At 38.1% G+C, this 22,566-nt stretch overlaps 2 protein-coding genes across 5 annotated transcripts in view; one reads left to right on the top strand and one right to left on the bottom strand.

The window, feature by feature from the left end:
* Positions 1-191: 191 nt before the first annotated feature.
* Positions 192-8,180, top strand: LOC139139878 (transformer-2 protein homolog beta-like). The gene is made up of 8 exons (XM_070708828.1): positions 192-356; positions 629-876; positions 3,105-3,186; positions 4,362-4,490; positions 4,616-4,675; positions 5,196-5,311; positions 5,503-5,690; positions 6,695-8,180. The coding sequence occupies exons 1-8, from the start codon at positions 324-326 to the stop codon at positions 6,703-6,705; spliced, it is 867 nt and encodes a 288-aa protein (XP_070564929.1). The 5' UTR covers positions 192-323; the 3' UTR covers positions 6,706-8,180.
* Positions 8,181-10,932: 2,752 nt separating this feature from the next.
* The window catches only part of LOC139139876 (uncharacterized), a 46,689-nt gene continuing 35,055 nt past the window's right edge, over positions 10,933-22,566 (bottom strand). For all 4 annotated transcript variants that reach the window (XM_070708823.1, XM_070708825.1, XM_070708821.1 and 1 more), the window contains exons 18-24: positions 18,073-22,517; positions 17,373-17,516; positions 16,764-16,915; positions 16,067-16,246; positions 15,394-15,588; positions 14,805-14,972; positions 10,933-14,436 (exon numbers count right to left, since the gene is read on the bottom strand). In XM_070708823.1, coding sequence (XP_070564924.1) covers positions 14,283-14,436; positions 14,805-14,972; positions 15,394-15,588; positions 16,067-16,246; positions 16,764-16,915; positions 17,373-17,516; positions 18,073-22,517 — 5,438 coding nt within the window. In that variant the 3' untranslated portion in view covers positions 10,933-14,282. The remainder of the gene's footprint in view (positions 14,437-14,804; positions 14,973-15,393; positions 15,589-16,066; positions 16,247-16,763; positions 16,916-17,372; positions 17,517-18,072; positions 22,518-22,566) is intronic.

Below are 22,566 nucleotides of genomic sequence, written 5' to 3'. Positions count from 1 at the left end.
TCAAACAGAGGAATCGAGAAACTATACCCGCTGAATCTTCTCAGAAAAATCAGTAACAATAATTTATAAGAAAAATTTCCAACCAACTAAAATATCAGAGCGACTAACAAAGAGGGGAAATATACATCACGCACATGTTATGACATTAGAAAGATCTGGATAAATCAGGTGACATAATTTACCACACGAGATTTCCCGAGATTTCATAGAGCCACCATTTTGCGTGCTGTCGTTTGGAAGGTTAGAGCAGTTCGTTGTGAAAACTGCTTTGAAACAGTAAACTTTTGTCGAAGTCAGCGACACAATAACACATTTTGAAAAAGATGAGTGACACAGAAGAAAAATATGATAGAAGGGTAAGTATGGACCGTAGTTTTAAAGCGAAATAACGTGTTAGGTGCGTGGTGTGCATAACGCGTGTCTAGCGTCACGCCAACGTTGTAGTGGCATGGCGGGGCTTGTTACAGTGAATGACTCCTATTGTTTCGTTTTCCTTCTACAACCGATCGAGTAATTTTACGGATCCAATTTTAGTTTGATAAGGCCCTTAACTCTATCTTATATTGTTGTGCATGTTTTATTTTAGCCCTTAAATATTTACGTGTCTGCACATAATTTTTTCATACAGGAGCAAGAGGAACGACGAAAATCTCGCTCGCCGTCGCGTTCCCGCTCACGTAGCCCCAGATCTAGGTCAGCGTCCAGATCACGAAGCCGATCTCGTTCACGCTCCAGATCAAGATCATATTCGCGTTCACCGTCCAGATCTCGGTCTCGGTCCCGTTCTCGTTCCGGGAATCGCAGGAGGAGATATACAAGGTCACGATCGAGGTCTCGATCGCCAAGATACAGCAGCAGGCGCAGCAGTCGGAAGACGTGAGTACTTTATAATATATAACACAGCCACTCCCAGTCCACAAAAATCGATTTCTTGGAAGCCATGATTGATTTAAGTGGCTTTACAGCCTCGGCATCTGTGTCCACTGTCGGCGCTCTTCAGGTGTTTATGCCGAAGAATTACTTTGGCACATTTCTTCCAACATGGGACTGAAATCCGTACATTGGAACTTTACAATTATTAACATAAATATACTCATCAGAATTACTAGTTTTTATGTGTTTGGCTTAAATTAGGTAAGCTCTGCACGGTTTCTGCTTTCTGATTAGTCCCAGCTTTCATAGGAGTTTCTCCATTCCAGGACTAAAAAGTGTCAAAACTTAGTAAAGAGAATTTGCGCATTGATTCATCCATATTAACCCTTTTCCTGCCAAGTCCATATTTCATCACCAGGTCAAGATGGTTAAAATTAATGAAATACAACGTATTCCATATGATGTATTTTAACATAATACTGTACATTTGAAGGCTGTTGAAAACATAATACTGTAAAGTTGATTTTTTTTTGACAAAAGATGCTATAACATACCAAGCCAAGTGGGTGAAAATACGTCATGTTTTGGCTCAATACCACTTTTTACTGACTTGGCTGATGGGGAAGTGATACAGTTATTACTGTCTGGCAGGAAAAGGGTTAAATGCTTATGCAGCTTTGCCAATAAGGCTTCCTGATAACGGGCACACAGTAATTCCAAGTACCGTATGCATAAATTGTCATGTAACTGTGTTAATATATTCAACTGTGTTGTAATAGTACATACAATTTATTGTCCCTCAAGCAAATATAGATCCTTGTAATATTGAGTAACTAAGAGCAGGTGTACATGCTGCTGACATGGTGTTGTGGGAAAGAGATCTGATCCCCAAATTAAAATTTGCAGAATAGGCATTTTAGCAGACTGGTTTGCTAAGTGCAGCAGCTGTTGCCTTTACTGTTTCCAACATATTGATCTACAATTCCAGAGAGGTTACAAGGTCAACTGTTCAATTGCAGAAGAAAAATCACCTCAAAACTCAAGTAGGACCTCATTTGATTTCATCACTTTTCAGTAAAATAAAGCATTCTCTAGGATTCTCAGTTGTGTCATCTTCTTTCATGTACATGGATTGCAGTACAATATGTTGAATGGCACTTTTTCATCAACGACTACGTGCAGAGGGACGATTGACCTTGTGACCTTCCATGTAAATCTTTGATGGCAAACAGAAGCGTAGATTGACATATATATATATATATATATATATATATATATATATATATATATATTATGTGTGTGTGTGTGTGTGTGTGTGTGTGTGTGTGTGTGTGTGTGTGTGGGGTTGTCGCAAGGTATCCATTTTGAGATTAGTGAATGCAAGTGTTTGCTCATCTGAGTAGGTTGAACCTGATCAGGATTGGATGTTTGTAGAAGCTGTACTTTGCCTTTTGTGTAAAATCTGTAATGGTTCTTTTAAAGCCTGTCTTTGTTTAGATCATGTTGTCTTTCTAATCCTTAGTTCTTGAAAGAAACCAATTGTTGATATGTATTAGCACTTTCTAATGTGTTAAACCTTTTTAATTTTCTTTTCCCATTTTCCTGCTGGTGTGACTTCGACAGCTCAAAAAGGTAAGAAGATAGTCAACTGTTTTACTATATCCCAGTGCTTTTCTGGTTGTAGCAAATGAAAATTACCATGCAGATTGTATTGAAGGTTAGCTATTGGTATGCACAGTCACAATCAAATATTTTCGTGGCTTTACAGCATTAACCTGTTCCTGCCAAGCAGTATGACTTCCCTGAGCCAAGTGACTCAGTAAAAAGTGGTATTGAGCAAAAACTGTTTATATTTTCTCCAAATTGGTTTAATCCGTTTTTGTCCGTAAAAATAATTTTTACAGTTTCTGTTTTCAGGGAACTTCAAATGCCCAATATTTTTGCTAAAGCGTACCTTATGGGACATGTGCTTCAGTAGTTTTAGCCAACTTAACCTGATAATTGATATTTAGATTAAAAAAGGGTAGTTGTTTTTCATTTTTAAAAGGCATTGCAGCTGCACATTGTCTTGTGTGATTATGCACAAAAATAAACGAAAGTGGAAGAAAATGATAGTGGTTTCCACAACAGTCAGTATACAACATCTACTGAGACAAATAATGAAGTAACTGTTTATAATTATTGAGGCAATGCGTCTCATTTTTGCTCACACACTGTGGTTACTCCTACAGGTACATGTCCCCAAGAAGTCGTGAATTCCGCAGTCATAGCAGATCACCAATGTCAAACAGGAGGCGCCATCTTGGAAGTCGAGTAAGTGAATTTGTTATCAGATTTACTTTACCATGTACATCCTGTTATTAATCTCATCAGTAGTCTGTGAACAGAAAGTTTAGCATGTTCAGTGTTCAACGTGCTCAAAACTTAAACCATCCAGATGTGCTATACGTGAAAATACATCTAACCAAGAACTGCTTATGTGACAACTTTTTCTTTCAGGTGCTATATGCTGCTATTCAGCATTTGTATTGCTTAGTAGCATTAGATTTTAACGTATAGTTTAGCATCACAGTAAACCTTCAGTAGTCAAAGGGAAGATCTTATACTAATGATTTATATTTTCTGAAAACCGAGAAGTACTCTGGAGATTTTAGATGTACTTGTTTTCTTCAGCAGATACATACATCATGCCAAGGCTGTAACAAACGGGCTACCTCCAAAACCATGGCTGTGAGTGATCCCATGTGGTAGCAGACTACTGCTAAATTTATGTATTCAATGCAGCAACTGAGTCTGGAGACCAAACAAATTACCTACTCAAACCTGAATGGTTAAAGTCCGTCAATAGAATGCACAACTATATATCGTGTAACTGTTCTGTGTTACATGGCAACAGATATATCAAAATGTAACATCAGAACAAAAATGAAGTGACATGGGAGGGAGCACTTGGTTTTGCAAAAATGTTTTAACCCCAACAGCTTCAGATATGGTGAACATTGCATTGATGGTGTGTGTCATTTGCATCAATATCAGCATCATGACATGTGACATCATGACATGTGACTTCATGACATGTGACAAACATAATGCTTTACAGTTAAGAAAAAAATTTGTAGGTCCAGTGATTTACAATCACATTAATTTGGAGATTTGTAATTAGTGAATCTTGGCAAACCACAAGCTCAACAGGTTAATTGGGGGAAACAGAGTAATGTCCATACCCTTACAAAAATTCTCTTTCACTTTCAGAGTATTTGTTTACTCTGAGAATATTTTCTCAAAATGTATGGCCTAATTTTGTTTATAGGAGAATCCACAAGTAAACAGGTGCCTGGGAGTGTTTGGTTTAAGCCTTTATACAACAGAGAGAGATCTGAGAGAAGTGTTCTCCCGCTATGGACCAATAGAATCTGGCTCAGTGGTATACGATCAGCAGGTAAACATCACTAAGTTTGTTTCTCCTACCATTGTTTCTTACTGTTTAGGCTGATCCAGTACCCTGTGATTGCATTGGAGTGTTTGGGCTGAGCCTGTCAACTACTGAAAGAGATCTACGAGATGCATTTTCAAGATATGGACCATTAAAAAGTGTTACAGTAGTCTATGACCATCAGGTAAACACAAAGCCCTATCAGACTTTTACATGGTAATGAATCACACATAATGTGTGGCATACTAACGAAAAAACAGACCTCTCTGTGGGATAACTTTACAACTTGATCTTTTTTCTCCCCACTAGACTGGAAGATCTCGAGGCTTTGCATTTGTTACTTTTGAAAATCCTGATGATGCCAATGAGGTATGTAATCACAAATGTGGTATTGATGTTTTGTGAAATGTTAACCGACAAAGTAGGCCATAGTGCTTTTTCATGACTTAAATACTAGAAAAAATATATACTCATCGTTTCACTGTGAATAAATGAAAAATAAATAGCTATTTAGGCTTCTTCACATAGGCAGTTATTCATAGAGAATAATATTCATGAATATTTTTTGGATTTAAATGACATTGTGCTTCAGTGCCCCAGTATAAATACCTTAAAAAGCGTCTTGAATGAAATTGGAGCATTCAAATCTGTTTGAAAAAGTGGATTTTCAATACAGTTTCACGAGAAGGGACTGTGTTGTTATATTAAATTGTAAGCAAAGAAAGAAATGGGTGCAAGACAAGATCATGAGGCAAAAGTGTACCACTGTAATTTAAATTTGTTCAAAGCAGTTTTATGTTCAGCATAGGTTTTTCACCCAAATCATTCAAGTTTAGACAGTAATTGACAATTCAGTAGTGAATAGAAAAATATTTTTTTGTATTGCCAGGCCAAGGAGCGTACAAATGGTATGGAAATCGATGGCAGAAGAATTAGAGTTGATTTCTCGATCACAAAAAGAGCACATACACCTACGCCCGGGATCTACATGGGTCGACCGACATAGTACGTATTAAAATTAAACATTTTTTCCATATAAATTTGATAATATATAGTAACTCCAAGACTTACAAATTACGTTTCTTCATATGTTTTCATGCACCTTAGTTGGATTTACTGAGGTAAATGTTACAAGAGTAGATGGTAAAGAGACTGACTGTTACACCCTTTCTCATTTTCCCCCTCTTTTTCATCAGTCCAAAACGTGTAGGCTATGATCGGGAACCTTATGAACGAGATCGTCGTGATCGTGGTGATAGATATCGCCGATCACCATCACCGTACTACAGGCGTTCCTCTCCATCATACTATAGACGCTCCCCATCACCTTACTACAGACGGCGCTATTCAAGGTCACGTTCCAGATCTTATTCCAGATCACCAAGTAAGTAATTATCTGTGAAACAGCAGCATCTTGGTGCTTTATTTGAATTTCCTAGGAATCTAAGCTGAATTTGTGAAGAAATCATACTTTGACATAAATGTTGAAGTATAAACATCTACCGTAATACAGATGTATGTGTCCTGTATAATTAAAAGCATTTTGTTTTGCCATCCAATCAGCGAATTTGTCAAAAATTATATAATCATGTGGCAGTGTTCTCCCCAGAGCTATTATAGAGTGGTGGCGCCACTCTATAATTTTTGGTAAACAATAGAAACTCATTACCATAACAATTACATTTATTGTTATGCAAATTAGCCGCCACTCTATCAGAAAATCCTGGGGAGATCACTGATGTGGCATCTGGTGTTTTTGTATGAAAACCCTTTATATAAAAGTTCTTGGGCTTCAAGATGTGGTGAATAAAAATTGAATTTCCATCGGGGCGAAATGCGTACTGTAGGTTATATCTGAAGTTCAATAATTTGTCACAAAATGTTGTTACAAATTATATTTGCTGACAAACGTGCTGTTTGTTGTTCAGTGATACTTCATTTTATTGCCAAGCTATTACTCTGTCATCAGTATCACAGTGTACACTCATTATGCATTATATATGGTTATTTATATGAAAATGATACCTAATCACTGGTTTGAGAAAATTAATTTGTTTGATCACACACTATTATTTAAGTATCAAAGAGTTCCAGATCCCTCTTCTATCATTTAACTGTGACAGCTGTTTATTATTCACCGGGCTCACCAACTAATGAGATACAGTATATGACAAAAAGTGCGACGTTGAGCAAAAACCAGAGGCCACAGGGGGCCCCTTACATGTAAGATTGCTCAGACTGCAAATGTCATGCCATCTTTGCATGATCCATAGCTCTCTTATCCCTGCTAGGATTTCTAAGTTTGAATAATTCCTCTTATCAACATTCACCAAGACTTTCAAACTCCCTGTGTTCTCATTTGCCCTTCTGCTCTTTTCTCCTTTTTAGGACGATATTAAACTGACTCCAAAGTCAGTGAAAGCTGTTTATGCTGGTGATGATTATGAAAGAACAATTTGATGACTTACAAAGCAACATCCACATAGTTAATTAGTCAGAAGTATAAAACTTGATAGATTAGTCATAGAGGACTGTACATTGTTATCAGACATATAAACAATCATTAGAATTGTCTTTAACTTGTGTGCCTGTATATTTTTACAAAAGACCAATGTTTCAGTAGTGTTTAAAGTAGAGTAGTAGTTGTATGTATTTCTTGCAAGCTAAATATTTTTATTTGTCATTTGGTATGTAGTGTTTTTAAACCTTCAATATTTAATTTGAAGGAAAGTATGACAAAGCAAAGGAATAATTCAGTTGTAGTTTTGAAATGTTAAACACCCTCAGTGTCATTCCTGTGAAAGATTTTGTATTCCTAAGAGGTTATATTGTAAAATGATAACTGAATTGTGAGTCTGTGAACAAAGTTTGATTGGTCCCTAACTGATATTTCTTATTGTAGTCTGATAGGCAACGAAGAAGTGCCTGTACAAATTGAAGAAAAAGAAAATCAAGAGTGGTGTGTAGGGCAAAACGCAAAATGCTGGCACACAATGGGGAAGGTTGATGTAGTCATTTTCGGAAGCACCTCACTTCACTGCTCAGTTGAAGTTTGAAGAGTGAAAAGAGAGTGAAGAAAACGGTGGCTGTGTTTCACCAGAAGTGTTTTGGGAAGAGCATGGGCAAAATCTAGCAAGTTTTCACCTTCAACTGAAAAAAAAAATCTGAAGGTGGATGTTTATGAAGTTTTGGTGTTACCCATTGTGAGGGAAAATAGAAGAAGGAAGAAGGCGAGATACATATGAAGTAAATTAATTTCTTTGTCTTCTTTGTGAATGACAAGGTTTTAATCTTTGTACTCACAATTCAATCATCAGTTACTAAAAGAAAAGATAATATGGAATTGAGTGCGCACTAAAATGCAATCGACTTAAGAATGCATGGACTGAAGCACCCATTCACTGGCGGTAGAAGACTAGGTAATTATGCCATAGTGAAGACTGAACAGTAGGGTTTTCATAAATTTACTTCTAATGGTTTGGTCATCTCAATTGAAAACACAGAACTGATCACATCCATTGCCTTTTCAGTCTCAATAGAAGCTTGAAGAAAGAATAATTTTTGAAGAGCAAGAACGAAAAAAAGGAAAACAAGAGAGTGAAGATAGAAAATCTGAAGAGAAAAGTAGTGGAAGAGTGAATCAAAATTAGGGTAAAAAAAAAGTCCCAAACAACAAAAATACCTCTTGTACTGCCTTTGTCTTCAGTAACCATTAGAATCCAATAGGTGTTACCACACTACTTTTCATTAAAACAATGGGGAGTTCTATTGCCACCCGAACTTATGCTTGCAAGTTTATCTTCAGAAGTTGATTTTCATATGCTCCAACACTCCATTTATGAAATAACAATCCCAGTGCCAAGTTATTCACAAATTAGGTCCGTGGTTGTGTGTATTTTGGTTTTTGCATGACATGATAATTGTTGTCCCGGTAGTGTGCATGCTAAAATCAACTCTCTAAGATGAACTTACCGTATGTAGTTGAAAGCTATCAGATAGCGGTTGATGCTGATGTAGATGGGTAAGTTGATATAACAAATAGAAGGGAATACATCGTGTGTAGGCGTAGACTTTGTTTGCCTTTCAGATGCAGAACTGGTCTACTGGTGTGGCAAAGCTTGCAATAGAAGACTCAACTCGGCATATTATCATAAGGAGTACACTTGGATCATAGAAATTTACCTTTGGCAATTGTTATTATTAAAAACTATTAAAAGTAATTTTACCTTGTTCTGTGTTTTTCTTGATCACACTGTCTACCTTTCTCACTTTTTGAGAGATCAGCAAGTTACACTCATCTCGCAATCTTTCATGATAGAAGTGAGAAAGAGTTGGCAGTGTAGTGAAAACATCTGGGGACCTTCCTCTGACATTCACTCACTATCTACGAGTCCATTGAAATCAAAAGCGGTGTTTTTGGAATAGTGAAACTTTGCCAGTCATTGGTTTGAGATGGAGGAGTTAACATAATAAAATCTAATGTAACATCTTGAGGCCTTTGAGATTGCATCATTCAATACAAACCACTTGATCAAAGACCACTGCATTTGTGGTGATGGTAAAGGAATCTGTGAAATCTGGGTTTCCAAGTTTACTGGAAAGGACTCTGCTAGTCCCTTGAGGAAGTTGCTGTGAAAGGAAAGCAACTGAGAATGCTTGTAGAGAGAGAGTCTTCCAACCGAAGTCCTGGTGTACCTTCCTCAAAATCTGGGTTTCTAAATTTACTGGGAAAGACTGCAGTGGTATTGGTCGAACTTCAAGAAGACTACTTGAAAGGAAAGTAACTGTTTGACAGTGCTTGCAGAGAGAATTGCAGCAGATGTCCTGGCCATTCCACATGGATCCACAAATACTTCAATATAATGTAAAATAGTGAAACTTGCACCTGTGTTGCAAACAACCTGTTCTTTCTGGTTATAGCAATGGCTTATTCTGCCAAAATTCATAATTGGAATATGACAGTAAGTTGGTGGTTGACATAGATGTAAATGATGGCATCCTTTCCTACTGGCGTATTCAATACAGGCTGCATTTTCATGCCAAAGTGCTGTGCATACCACAAACATCTTTGCAAAGAGTAGGGTTGGTATCAGTTTCAGGTGGGAAAACTTCATAACTCAGGATAACATATCTGCTGAGGTGAAGAAACTTGATGCTGTATTGTCACTATACAACCTTACCGAAACAAAAGGCATATCCTGTTTTGCCTTCACGATGCAATGACACCGACATTTACTCATTGAGTGGTGAGAGAACCTCTCTGACACTATATTCACCAAAGGATTTTATAACCCGTCACTCAAGCAGTAGTTGTACAGACAACAAATTCACTTAATAAAAAAGCTGTGCTAAAGTACAAGACCAATTGATATTAATGGACACACTGCAAACTAAACATCTGTGACTGCTGTTTCATTCATGAAAATTTCATTTTTCAAAAGGGACATTTCCATCCACTGACTAAGACTAGTCTTGATAAATTACATCTATTGCCATTTTGAAATCAATGTAGCATACTGGTACTGATACTGGATAAGTGCAACTGCTGGGACATTGTACACCTCTGAGCAAAAGGAAAAATGAAAGAAAAGCTTTAACTCTGGTCACATCTGTATTACATACATTCAAATATAAACTACCCTGGGGTGTGCAATGAACTATCTGTTACAGGTAATTGCAGACAGCTGTGCCATATTTTGGTTCTAATGAATAATGGTTTTGATGTACTTTTATGTACAGCAATATTTAAGCACCATGATGTTTAGTTGGGGCAAATTCTAGGTGTTGGTTTAAAAAAATACATAGACTCCCAGCACCCATTACCTAAATAAATGCCCCCTCCCCCAACAGGAGAAAAGATATGACACCCCCAAGGAAAAATGCCAAAAAGATATAAAAAACTATAGATAAATTATGAAATAATAAACTGATATTGGTAAATTGGTAAAGTATGTAGCTGTCACCAGTAAGTTCATCCAATAGAAAGAACTTATTTTCAAGATCCTGCTCGCTGTCCAGATCTTGTGTACACCACTGTATCCGCAGTTTCCCTGCTACCTATTTCCAGGTCTGTGACGTCATCAGAGCATCACTAATATGATGCACTTTATTTTCAAAGCAAGCGTTCATCCTAGTGTGCATACTCATGTTGGGCAATAAACTTACTAAAAAAATCTTTCTCTTAGCTGTCATGTGCAAACAAAAACATGAACTGAATAAAATGAAATGTTTGACAGGACAGGCTTGGCTTCAGGACACAATGACTGTCTGACTTGTAATCTGACTAATGGTAACAAGAACCTGATACACACGAAAGCAAGCCTGTGTGTCTGCATTTTTAAGATGCAGATTCACTAAATGCATGGAATACCAATAGTTTCTTGTGCTGAGTGGCGTGAGTCCCTGATTTTGATGGCTTGCCGTAAAGACGGAATGGTCTCTAATACTATAGGAAGACTTGCCCTTCGCAAATTCTTGTCAAAGCTGCTCTTCTGCACATTTTTTTTCTTGGGGGGGGGGGGGGGGGGGGGGGGCGGTAGGGCTGATTTATAGTTTCTTGCAGGACTTGTGACAACAACATGAAGCAAATTTTATGTTAGACAATGATGACAACCCAACTCTGTTCATAGTTTGAAATCATTTATATGTTTTATTCATTCTGTGGAATGTATGAAATGAAATGTACAAAAATACTGGCACAATTTTTTCAATTCTAATTAAATTGACACAAAAAACATACAAAACACACCTACCCAAATGACTCAAGAATAGGTTAAACCTGTAACATCACATTCTTATCTTTGTGGAAGATAAACAGTCTTGTTCACTGGTTGTTGTGGAAGCACATTGACCCTGCTTGGTTCCAAATTACCCACCAGTTTTACAAAGACTGTACTGTTTTAAGACAATAAAATCACACATGGTCAGGTGATTTGAGTTTATTGCCTCGTTTTCACTGATTCTTGTCAAATGTGTTTTTCTGCAACTGAAAATTTAAAAATAAAACTCTCTAGAACACACACCATTTAATGACCTGATCATAATATGAAATGATTACAAGTTACAACATGTATTTGATGAAAGTAAATGCAGACAAACACGAATGATATGACGACAAAGGATCATGGAGGGAGAAATATATACAGCATGGAAACACAAAAGAAAGGGCAATATTAGAAGTCTGTTACTCAGAGCACACCATATTGTCAAGGTTACACACCCGCTGATTGGATCACTAATACTGAAATACTTAACATATACATGTGAACCTCCAATACAAACAAAGCACATGATAATTATTCATAAAATAGAAAATCTTATTTACAGATGAAGTTCTAAAATATTTTACGTCAGTGGTTGCATAGTTACTAGTTGAGGTCTATCATCTAAACTCATTCTCTGTGGCTATTATCGGTAGAATGTGGTAAAGAAAGAAAATTTTGTTACAGTTTCAAATCACAGTTGTGACCGAATGTTGCACTCTTAGATATAAGCTTCATGTTATGCACTCATTTGCATATATGCATAATTGCTGCATGTGATTGGCTATCATTGGAATTCAAATGGCTAATATGATATCTCTCTGCAAGTTTGCATGACAACCATGAAGGCAATGCCTGTATACATTGCACAAATCTTTTAGAGAAAGCAGAACTGGATTAGTACATGATTAAGTTTTACAAGAAGACTTAGTAATAAATAAGGTCTGTAAAATCTCACAATATGCATTTAAGATGAACTGGTGTTGGACGGCTGGCTACTTTGCAATGCTGACATAATTGGATTTTTTAAATTGCATACACAAATTCTCTTAAGTTTTGCTTTGAGTAAAATGCCATTTCAGCAAGTTTGGCCGGAATGATTGAAATCAGTAATTTACAAAAGCGACAACTATAATTGTTTGATACTGAGAAGATACACATGGCAAGCAGAAATATGGAGTTACTGCTGATCAAGTGTCAAGTATATGTACAGATATCGAGTGATAGGGGACAGAAATACAAGGATATAATGATGGTATTGACAGATGGCTTGAAGCTACAGGGTGAACATGTAAACAGTTAGAGGGCCAGTAGCTGTAACTTTGGACTAATTTTTCCCTTCAACTACAGACTCTTGTTCTACATCCCAAAGCGTGTTGAAATACCCACTATTTAGCTGTCATCATGAGCAAAGTGTCTATGTGTAAAATGCACTGTTATTGTTTACATTTGGATTCTAGTCTGGACCAGAAAGCACTTGTCAACAATAACAACACAGTTTACACACGTACAGGCTGAGTTGACAAGCTGAAGACTGTATCTCAATATGCTTTGGTGAGTCGAACAAGAGACTGTAGTTGACATTAAAAACAAAAAATAGTGAGAAAAAATCATCAAAAGTGAAAGCTATTGGTCCTTGAAGCATGTGAAATTATCCTAACTAATTACCTTAATTAAGCTCTATTTTCAGAACTAGTCAGATCCAAGTCTATGAACTCGCACAGAATAATTCAATTTGCATTCAAAACAGAATTCATGGCACTTCAAACACACTTTGTCGTTTTTAGTTCTTTGTTGTGATGATGTTTCGACTTGCTTGTTAGGCTATGTTAAAATACCGTACATTTGTTCACCAACTTAAACATTTTATTGAACTAACCTAGAAATCTATCAGTTGTTCATTATTAACCCAATACACATCAAAGCTACTATCACCGTATATTTCAGGTCTAAATATGTAGTCGATGACAATCTTAAAAGGACATAGAAATTTCACTTGTTCTCACTCAATATGGCTTACACTGTGATCAGTTTGCACTGTTTCAAAATCATTGGAGGAAAGAGAGCTGAATAGTTCAAATTTTCAAAGAGTCAGTCTGATATGGCATGTATGGTTGAAATAAATAAAGTTTACCGCAGATCTACCCTTTTATGCATTGATAAAGGAACATTCCTTTTTTTGTAATCTTTACAACTTGCTGCCAAAGGGTTGTTTCAAACACAACAATTGTACGCCAGTAATACCGTACAACTGACATTGGTAAATCACGCCAATAATATCATGTCTGATAAAACTCTGTGTATCACAATAAAACTAGAGACACATACCAAAATTTGATTAAAATATAATTTGGAAATAAAAATATTTGATTGTTTTCTCTGTATTAAACCAGGTAATACAATTTATCACATGAGTAGTGCTATCTTGGGGTTAAAAATTTCACCAACAATAATCTATACACTATGGCTCTATAAACTATAATGTACATTATATTAACAGGGTGAACACCATGTCTACTGTACATACTTTAGGAAAAATATTCACAAAATGTACATGTTTGGTACAATGCAAGGTTTATAAGTACATTGTCGGTGTCATCGTCAAAAGGTACTACAAAACAGGTATGCCTTAAAAGTAATTTATATATTTTCATTACAGAATTTGTACCACATGATGAAATCTGCAAAGTTTCAATTATGGCATATACTTTGTCAAACCCGTACGCACACAATTATGGCATATACTTTGTCAAACCCATACGCACACAATGGCAAACTGTACTGTCTCTGTTGAAGTTCATCACACAAAATGTATTCAGCTGGTCCTTCGTGAATATGTTTGTCATAACACACAGCAAAACTGTAGAACACACTTCTAGAAGGACTGGTCAGGGTTTTTTCTATGGGCCTGAGACTCTGGACACTCAGTCAGACTCTGGACATTCAGTCAGACTCTGGACACTCAGTCAGACTCTGGACACTCAGTCAGACTCTGGACACTCAGTCAAAAATGTAAAAGTTCATCAAAGGCAAGGGAAAATGCCCATTCAGTTTGAAATCTCTGAAATTTCTATGTAAAAACTTACAAAAAATCGAGCATAATATGAATGCACATAATGCAACAAAAACTTGTAAATAAGAAATTCTTTGGTGAAACAAAAATAACACATCTCGGATAATGACAGAATTAACCTAAAAATTTCTTCATTGCTTGGTCATGATTTCTTCTCTTTGATTTCATTTTTTTCTTTGGAATCTCTTCGTTTGCTGTCATTGCCATGACTAGTGGAGAGAGATGATCTCTCTGCTCGTCTTAAGATGAACGGATGCTTCAACAGTTCTTTCGCTGTTGGTCTTTGATCTTGATCCCTGGGAACAAATAAAGAAAGGCATTTGTTAAATGTCAGAAATAATGCTGAAGATAGCTAGGTCATCCTTCTTCCTCTGGTATTGATTTCTTGTGATCGCAATCAAATTGCTGACCTTCTGTTGGCTTAACAAAAACTTGGCAAGTAGTTTCTGATTTCAAACTTCTTTGAAAACATGAGTTGACTGAATAATTTCTTGTACATTCATCCTTATCAATCTCCTACTAAATACCAATACTCACTAATAGCTGAATAAAAACATGTCCAGTTTAGCTGTCTTAACAGAAACAAATTTTTTCAAAATATGGAGCAAAACATCAGACATGTTCAGTGCTTCATGGAAAGTTAAATAGAAGTTGATGTGCATACCTTTGCATGCATGCATCCACAAAATTCTTTGCCTCATCTGAGAATTTATCAGGTAACTTTGGAATTGGTTTATCTCCAGACCCAATGGCAAATATGGCTGCCATTGGTGTCATTTCAGACCACGGTGGCTTCCTGGTTGCCATCTCAAATACAGTACATCCAATACTCCTGTTGGTAGACAATGCATAAAATACCATTAGTTATTGGCCACAGTCAATATCACTTTTAAAAGATACACAGTATCCGGATGAACATTATGAAATATTGAACTATTGAATTATCAAAATCCTCTGACCTGTTCACCTCAAATTCCCTGTAAACAGATCCACAATCACCATTGGGCCAAACCAAAATGGCAAAAGGGGTAAGTACACAAACATTAATGGCGAAGCATTGTAGGTTCATGCCTCTCTCTGATACATTTCTGTGACATCTCAACTAATTTCAACCCATTCATTACTATGGTATCAACCAACTCTACCATTCATAATTGGTAGCGTAGATCTGCGAACTGGAGGTAGGGTATTATAAAATCTCTGACATTTACTGAAATTTGTATCTGTTCACCATGGATATTCTCATGACTCACCATATATCTGATTTGGTCCCATGTCCTGTTTCCATGACGACCTCTGGTGCCATCCAGTACGGGGTACCTCTCATTGATTTGAGGAGCTGAGCTTTGCTTTGACTTAGATTCATGCATAGTCTCTTAGCACAACCAAAGTCAATGAGCTTGATCACTCCAGTAGGCATCAGCATTACATTACCACCTTTGATGTCCCTGTTAACATGTGAACAAATAAAAATTCTGTGATTTTGATTCTGTCAATTAAACTAGTGGCTCTGATCAAAGTAGTTTTGGTGTCTGTTCAGTGTATTTGAGTTGGAAAAGAATTGTTTTATCTCATATTCCAAGTATATGGCTGTTAAATACGGTATGTATGTTAAATATGTACCACTGACCACAGTCACTCAACAAAATTTTGTGGAATGACCATGCACTGACCAACACCACAGCTTAGAAATTACACAGTGTTGCTTGTCCCAATTGATCTATACAAACAGCTACATTACTACACCAGAGTATTTCAGATGTGATGGAAAAGTTCCATAGGTCCCCAACCAATAGACATCTCATCTTGTAAATTGTCCATACCAGTTTGGTATATAGCTCAAAGCAGATTTTAATGGTTTTGAATGTAACAGGACATTTTTTCATGTTGGTAGGAATTCCGACTTGTTGAAGGAAAATGACTTACCTGTGGATGACACTGTTGTCATGGAGATAATCAACACCCTTTAGCACTTGTTTGGTGTATCTACAAAACACTGGCTCTTCTAATTCACCAAATCTTGCCAGTAACTGGGCAATTGAACCACCAGGTACAAACTGCATGAAGATATTGACTACATTGTTCTCCAGACATGTACCAAGGAAACTGAAATTTAGATAGAGAAATCAGATATTGAATGTAATTATTGAAATAACAGCCTGGTTTTCACTGTCTTTACAAGTATTTGAAATAGCGATTTCCAAAATTCAGAACTTCAGGATAGTATTGAATTGTTATAGCAGTTGCAACACACGATGGTTATCGTAAATGTCACACTCCAATGACTGAAGAGATGCTACCTCAAACACCACACTATCTTGTCTTTCTGTTGTAGTTTTTTCTGCTACACAACAGAGTTGCACATTATGAAGATCGAGGCCTGCACATGTCCATTGAGAAAAGGCTATTCCAATAGTTCACACAAATTTCCTATTCAGAATGATATGCTACAATCAGAAAAGTCATTTTGTATTTCACATCAGCATAATTGCAACTCTGATGTTCTACTCTTTCAACAAAGTTACAAAGCCCCATAGTTTGTTAGAAAATGAAACAGTGCACAATCTCCTAATGTGACAGCAAAGTCTTGATTTCTTAGTGAAATGTTCTGTAGTTGACTTACGTGACAATGTTGACATGGTCTAGTGTTTTCAAGAGATCTACTTCTTCCTGTAATTTCTCATATTGCTTCTCAGCGTCTTCCTTGCCCCTCACACTCAATTCAACTTGTTTGACAGCTATCAGCTTGCCGGTGTTGGTCAAACCACAGAAGACCTGTCCAAACAGAAAATCAGGAAAAAATCAAATACAAGGACAACACACACTACTGGTCAGTCAGTGTATGACCTCTAGGGAAAACTTCACAGCTTGACTATGATGCAGTTACACTAAACTGTAGACTTGTCAACAAAGGACAATTTATATAAATCTTGGTAACAGTCTAGACAAAATTCATGTGAAGTCAGCCTTCCTTAGAAATCAGTCAATCTTTCATATCAGGTGAGAGGCATCTCTGTTCATGTTTTGATCAATCAGAAAGCCTTCCCAAGGGCCCCCTCCCCAGCCTTCTCCTCAAAGACTTCTCCAAAGCCCCCTTCTCTGAATTCCCCAGGGTCCCCTCCCCGGCCATCTTTTCTCAGACCTTCCAGGCCCCCTCAGTCTTAGGTGTTGAACCACGACCCCCAAGATACATCATATAGAAGTCTACTATAACATGAAGACACACACTTACTGTTCCAAAAGCACCTCTACCAAGTACTTGTCCCTTTTTCCAATGAATCAAGTCCTCTGTCAGGTCAGCTTGTATGGTACTTGCACTTTCACTTCTAAGGCTGCTGTTTGCAGATCTTACTTTGCCCAGTGAATTCGTGATGGTCTGTTAAACACAAAGAACAGCTACAACTCAGTACTTATTTTTTATGGTTGAACCATAGAATTTGCTGCATAAAGCACAGCATTAAATATGTCACCGTTTATAACTATGGTGAAAAAAACACAAGGTCATTGAAATGAAATCTTCAGAAATGTTGCTATCAACCTCACCACTCTGAGAAAAAAACTGGTTTCGCAAAATGCAAACAATCATATTGACAACTATTGATAAATGATACTATTTATATTAAAGTCCAAGTACATTATTGGAACCCAAATGCTTTTTGTACAGTCACAATATGTGAAAGTATGCTGCATTCTACTTTTTGATCAACACTTTATTCACTGCTGATGAAGGGTGGATATTTCTGGAAGGATATAAATATTTCAATAATCTTAATTTTGTGTTTTGGCTATACAACTAACCAGATATGAGGTTTATACCTGTTTTCCAAATGTTTTTTTTATTTGATTTTGTTTGTCATGTATTTGTTTGCACAGCTTTGGAGTATGTATAACTTGATATGATGAAACAAAAGTTAACTGGAAATAAATCTCACCCTGCTGTCTGGTCTGCCGAGAGTCTCAGTGAGTGTTCTGTCTGACACATCGGTGGCGTCTGACCTCAAACTTTGACTGAAGATTTCTGAAGCCAGTGAGTTGAAGGAATCCATTGTATCAAATTCCTTGTGACTTGGTTTCTGTAGTTTCACAGCTGGTGAGTGTTCACCATCATCCTGTGTTTGTGACGACAGCAGAGTGTGCAACTTTGATATGTTTTCTTCTGATAATTTGGCTGCATGCTGTTCTGGTGACAATTCCACACCTGCACCCGGTTCCTCAAAGACATCGTCATCTTCAATTTCTTCTTCAACTTTCTCCTCTTTCTTAGATTCACTTTTTCTATTTTCTTGACTGCTCTTTCTGTTCATCTGTTTCTCATTTTTCTTCTTCACAGCTGATAGATTTTGCTTCTTCAAATCAGTGCTTGTTTCCTTTTTAGGCAGTGGTGGCTTCTGCACAATTTTAGCTGATGCATCGCTTGGCTTCTGATTTTCAACTTTCTTGACATCAGTTTTAGCGGCGTTTTTTCCAGGACCAGAGCCTTTCCCTGCTTCCTTCTCTGGGCTATTTTGAGAAGTTGTGGCTGGTTTCTTAGCAACAGCATGAGTTGCATCATTAGCTGCAGCTGATGATGGTTTACTGCCACTGTTCTGTTTCGGTTTACTCACTTCTTGTGCCGATTGACTCTTCGATTCAGAAACTTGTGTCTTAGCAGGAACTGTTTCTTGTTTTGGCTCCGTTTTCTTGTTTTCCCCAACCTTAGACTTTTCAGGGGTTTGTTTCTGTTGATTGACAGGCACATCAAGTTTGGTTTTGTCACTACTTTGTTTGTTTGCATTATTCTGCTTTGTTGGTTCTATTTGTTTGTTTTCTTTTTCAACAGGAACACATTTTTCAAGTTCATCTTTTTTGGTCTGCACATTTTGCTGTACTGGCTGTACTGTGTTGTCTGGAACACCTGCTATAGGATCATTCCCTGAGGATTCCTGTATTCTCTTACTTTCAAACTGAACATCATCCTCCATATTTTCTGCTCCCTCTATTTCCTCATCAACCGACTCTGCCTCTGAGCTTTCAAAATGATCTGGAACATGAAACACTTTCAAGAGTTCTGGATTTGTGTCATACGACACGTCTGACATATAACTGCTTTCATTGTCACTCTCATCGGTATAACCAACCCGAGGTGTAAGCCCTACACTACCATCGCCTGCTGGAGCACTCAAGACTGGCACATCAGCTGGCTTTACTGTGTTCTTCTCTTTTGTGATTGGCTGTGTTGTTGAGCTTCTCCTAGACGATATGTTGGATTTGGAACCAGCATTTTTCTGGGAATCAGAACTGTTCATTCTATCTTTGTTTATTTTCCATGAAGTTCCTGGTGATTTGTCCGCACCTTCCGTTTCAATCACACGTCTTATTTCGCTGATTATCTTATCGTTAATTGACATATTCTTGGGGTCAAGATCAGTATCACTTGATGTGCTTTTCAGTGTATCTGCAAATTCCTTGATTGTATCCATGGTTTCTGGAAGATAGTTCTGTGCATCATCTGAGATCAAGGCCACTTCGCCCTTGACCTGTCTCGGTGTGACATCTACACTCTCCGGGTCCTCAGAGTCTGATGAATCATACATCATGTCACCATGGATGATGACATCATCGTTCTCATTACGACCAGTCTTAATCTGCCAACCCATGCCTGTGATAAATGCAGTTTTGTCAATTTCATCATCTTTGATAATCTTAGCAGTTCCTTTCTTGCCCTTTTTGACGACATCACTATTGACATTTCCGGACTTTGCTTTCCCTCGACCTTTTGCACTCTTGGGTTTTTCATGTCCACTCCCACTTCTTGTCTTTGATCCACTTCCAGGCTTTGCATTTCCTCTCACAGGCTGCTTTTTCTTACCTGCAGACAGCTGTTTCTGATTGGTAACACCAGTGATGGCTTTCTTGGCGGCAGTTCTGGACACAGCACTGCCTTTCCTACCATCCCTGGCACTTGTAGTTCGCTTCTGAGGATTCCTTGATGCCGAAAGTAGATTCCGTCTCCCAGCCGATACTCCTCTGCCATCAGTGATTTCAACTTTGACCTTATTGACCTCTGACCTGTCTTTGTTTATACGCATACTTTCCATCATATCATGAATGACAGGGGTACTTTCAGCAGCAGACTGATTAGAATTCTTTTCTTTATTTTGATTCTGACTTTCCTCAGCAGCTTTTCTAAGTAATTCTTCTGTTTTAGGTTTAGAAGTGTTTTTATTTGAAGCAATAACAAGTCCCTGTCTTGGAATGTTACCTGGAACAGCTGTACCTGATTTGGGTTTTTGTTGAGCAGATGAAGAAATGATCTCCATTTTATTCATTTCTCTTTTATCAACATCTTTCTGACTTGCACTGGCTGAATTTTTTGCCTCTGAGTCTTTTTTATCAGTTTCTGATTTCACTTGCTGAGAGACAGCTTGAGAGACAGCTTGAGTTTTTCCTTCCGTAACTCTATTCAATTCATTGACTTTTGCCACCTCTTCAGTTTTCCTGCCTTGTTGGTCCTTTCCGCCAACACTTTCTCTGTTTTGTGCACTTCCGGTACTATTGCCTTTCAACACTGTCTCAGACGATGCACTTGTATGATTTTGTTTGGAAGTGCTCAGAGTCTTCTGTCCACTGTTACCAATGGCAGCTTTGGCACTGTTGTCAACTTTTGTGGTGTTTTGTTCACCATGTTGTTTACTTGGCACTGTTACACCCTGTGTTGCATGGACGGTCACTTTGGAAGCTTGATTGCTGTTGACTTTGCCGGAGCCGACTTTGTCCTTCATGTTTGCACTGGTCTGGCCAGGTTTAGCACTTCCTGGCACTGCTGTGTTGGACGTCCTTGTGACTGCAGTTTTACCAGTCTGTTGCGCTGGTTTCCGAACGTCCTTTCCTGCTGTAACATTGACAGAGTTCCTTGTCAGATGAGAACCAGCAGACTTACTGACTGGTATCACAGCCGTCTTGCTATTTGAGCTGACTTCTTTACGTGGGGAAGGCGTATTATTTGCAGTACTGTTCTGTTTCTGATATTCAAATCTCTTACCAGGTCCGGCAGAGATTGCGTTCCTTGGAGTATTAGATTTGAAAAGTTCAACTTTCCTGGGTGTGTTTTTGGCGGTTGACTGATTGGCCTTGGTGTCGTTGTTACCAGCTAGCCGTGAAAACAATAACCTTGTACTAGCACTCTGACATGAAGACTCGGTCTGCTCTTGTTTAACGTTGGATCCTACTTTCTGCTGGTTTGGCGTTGTGTCCTTTGTTTGATTGCCGCTTGGGGCACTTCCTTCACTGATTTTACCATTCTGTGTAACACTGCTTTGTGCGGAGCTGCTCTGGTTAATACTTGCCACAGCAGTTTTTGCGATGTTAGACTCATTCTTTGAAGCAATACTTTCTGTTGGTTTCACCTGAGAGGTTGCCTGTACTTTGGCGGGAGGATTTGGCTCGGATGACACTGAGGGCGCTCTTTTCTTTTGCACATTGGGTATGGCCGGAGGATTTGGCTCTGACTGTGCTCTTTTCTTTTGTACACTGGCTAGGGACGCTGAACTCTGACTGGCGGAGGTATTTCTTGATGATGGCACAGAGATATGTTCATGGCTGGTTCTCCTGACTGGCTCTTTTCTATCATTGGATGGATTTAAATCAATCAATTTTGACGATTGTTTTCTAGTTTCCTGAGAGGTACTGCTGTCACTTCCACGCCTTGATGAACCTGGCTGTCTCTGACTTGCTGTTCTGGAGTCAGTGGTTGGATATGTCTGATTCATAGAAACTTTAGAACTGGACGGTTTCTTTATGGGATCTTCTTGATCAGTTTTTGCAGAAAGAGTAGTTTTAACTAGTGTTGACTGCACTGCTTGCTTACCAGGTGGTGAAGGCGGACCTGTTTTCTGATGAAGTGGTGTTGCTGCTGGAGTCATCTGTACACCAGACTTTCTCAGATTAGGTCCAACTTCACAGACATCAAAGGAAGTTCTTGGGCTCGGAGTTGACAATGAACTTAAACTTGAACTGTAACTGCTACTTTCGTTTGACCTTGATGACAATGGAGCTTCTTGTTGCTGCTCTGCACCAATCCTCACCCTTGACTGCTGGATGTTGAACATATTTGTCCTGTCCAGAAATGACTTTGACCGTGTCAACTGCATGGGGTCAGGAACTGCCAGCTTAATTTCATCCGAGGCATTGTGGGATATGCCATTGTTGTGCACTGCATGATGGGTACCTTCCGATTCTCCTTCATTCTCTTCAGCATGGAATGACAACACTGGATCATGGTGGATGCTTTCAACTTGACCGCTGAATGCCGGTGAGGGCGGAAGTAGGGATTTGGAATTGGGATACACAGTGCTGCCATTCATGGGACTGTCTGCACTTACCCTGACATGCATTTGATCTATTGATGAGAAAATAAATAACCTTATTAGAGACACTTCCATGCCACT

Source organism: Ptychodera flava, chromosome 9 (assembly GCF_041260155.1).
Source record: "Ptychodera flava strain L36383 chromosome 9, AS_Pfla_20210202, whole genome shotgun sequence".
Taxonomy (NCBI): domain Eukaryota; kingdom Metazoa; phylum Hemichordata; class Enteropneusta; family Ptychoderidae; genus Ptychodera; species Ptychodera flava.
The sequence above is the reverse complement of the archived record's forward strand: the minus strand, read 5'-3'. Positions and strand labels throughout refer to the sequence as shown.

Coding starts and splice junctions, on each gene's coding strand:
- LOC139139878 (XM_070708828.1), top strand. CDS start 324: ATGAGTGACACAGAAGAAAAATATGATAGAAGG. Junction 357..628: donor AAGAAAAATATGATAGAAGG/GTAAGTATGGAC, acceptor TTTTTCATACAG/GAGCAAGAGGAACGACGAAA. Junction 4,491..4,615: donor CAGTAGTCTATGACCATCAG/GTAAACACAAAG, acceptor TCTCCCCACTAG/ACTGGAAGATCTCGAGGCTT.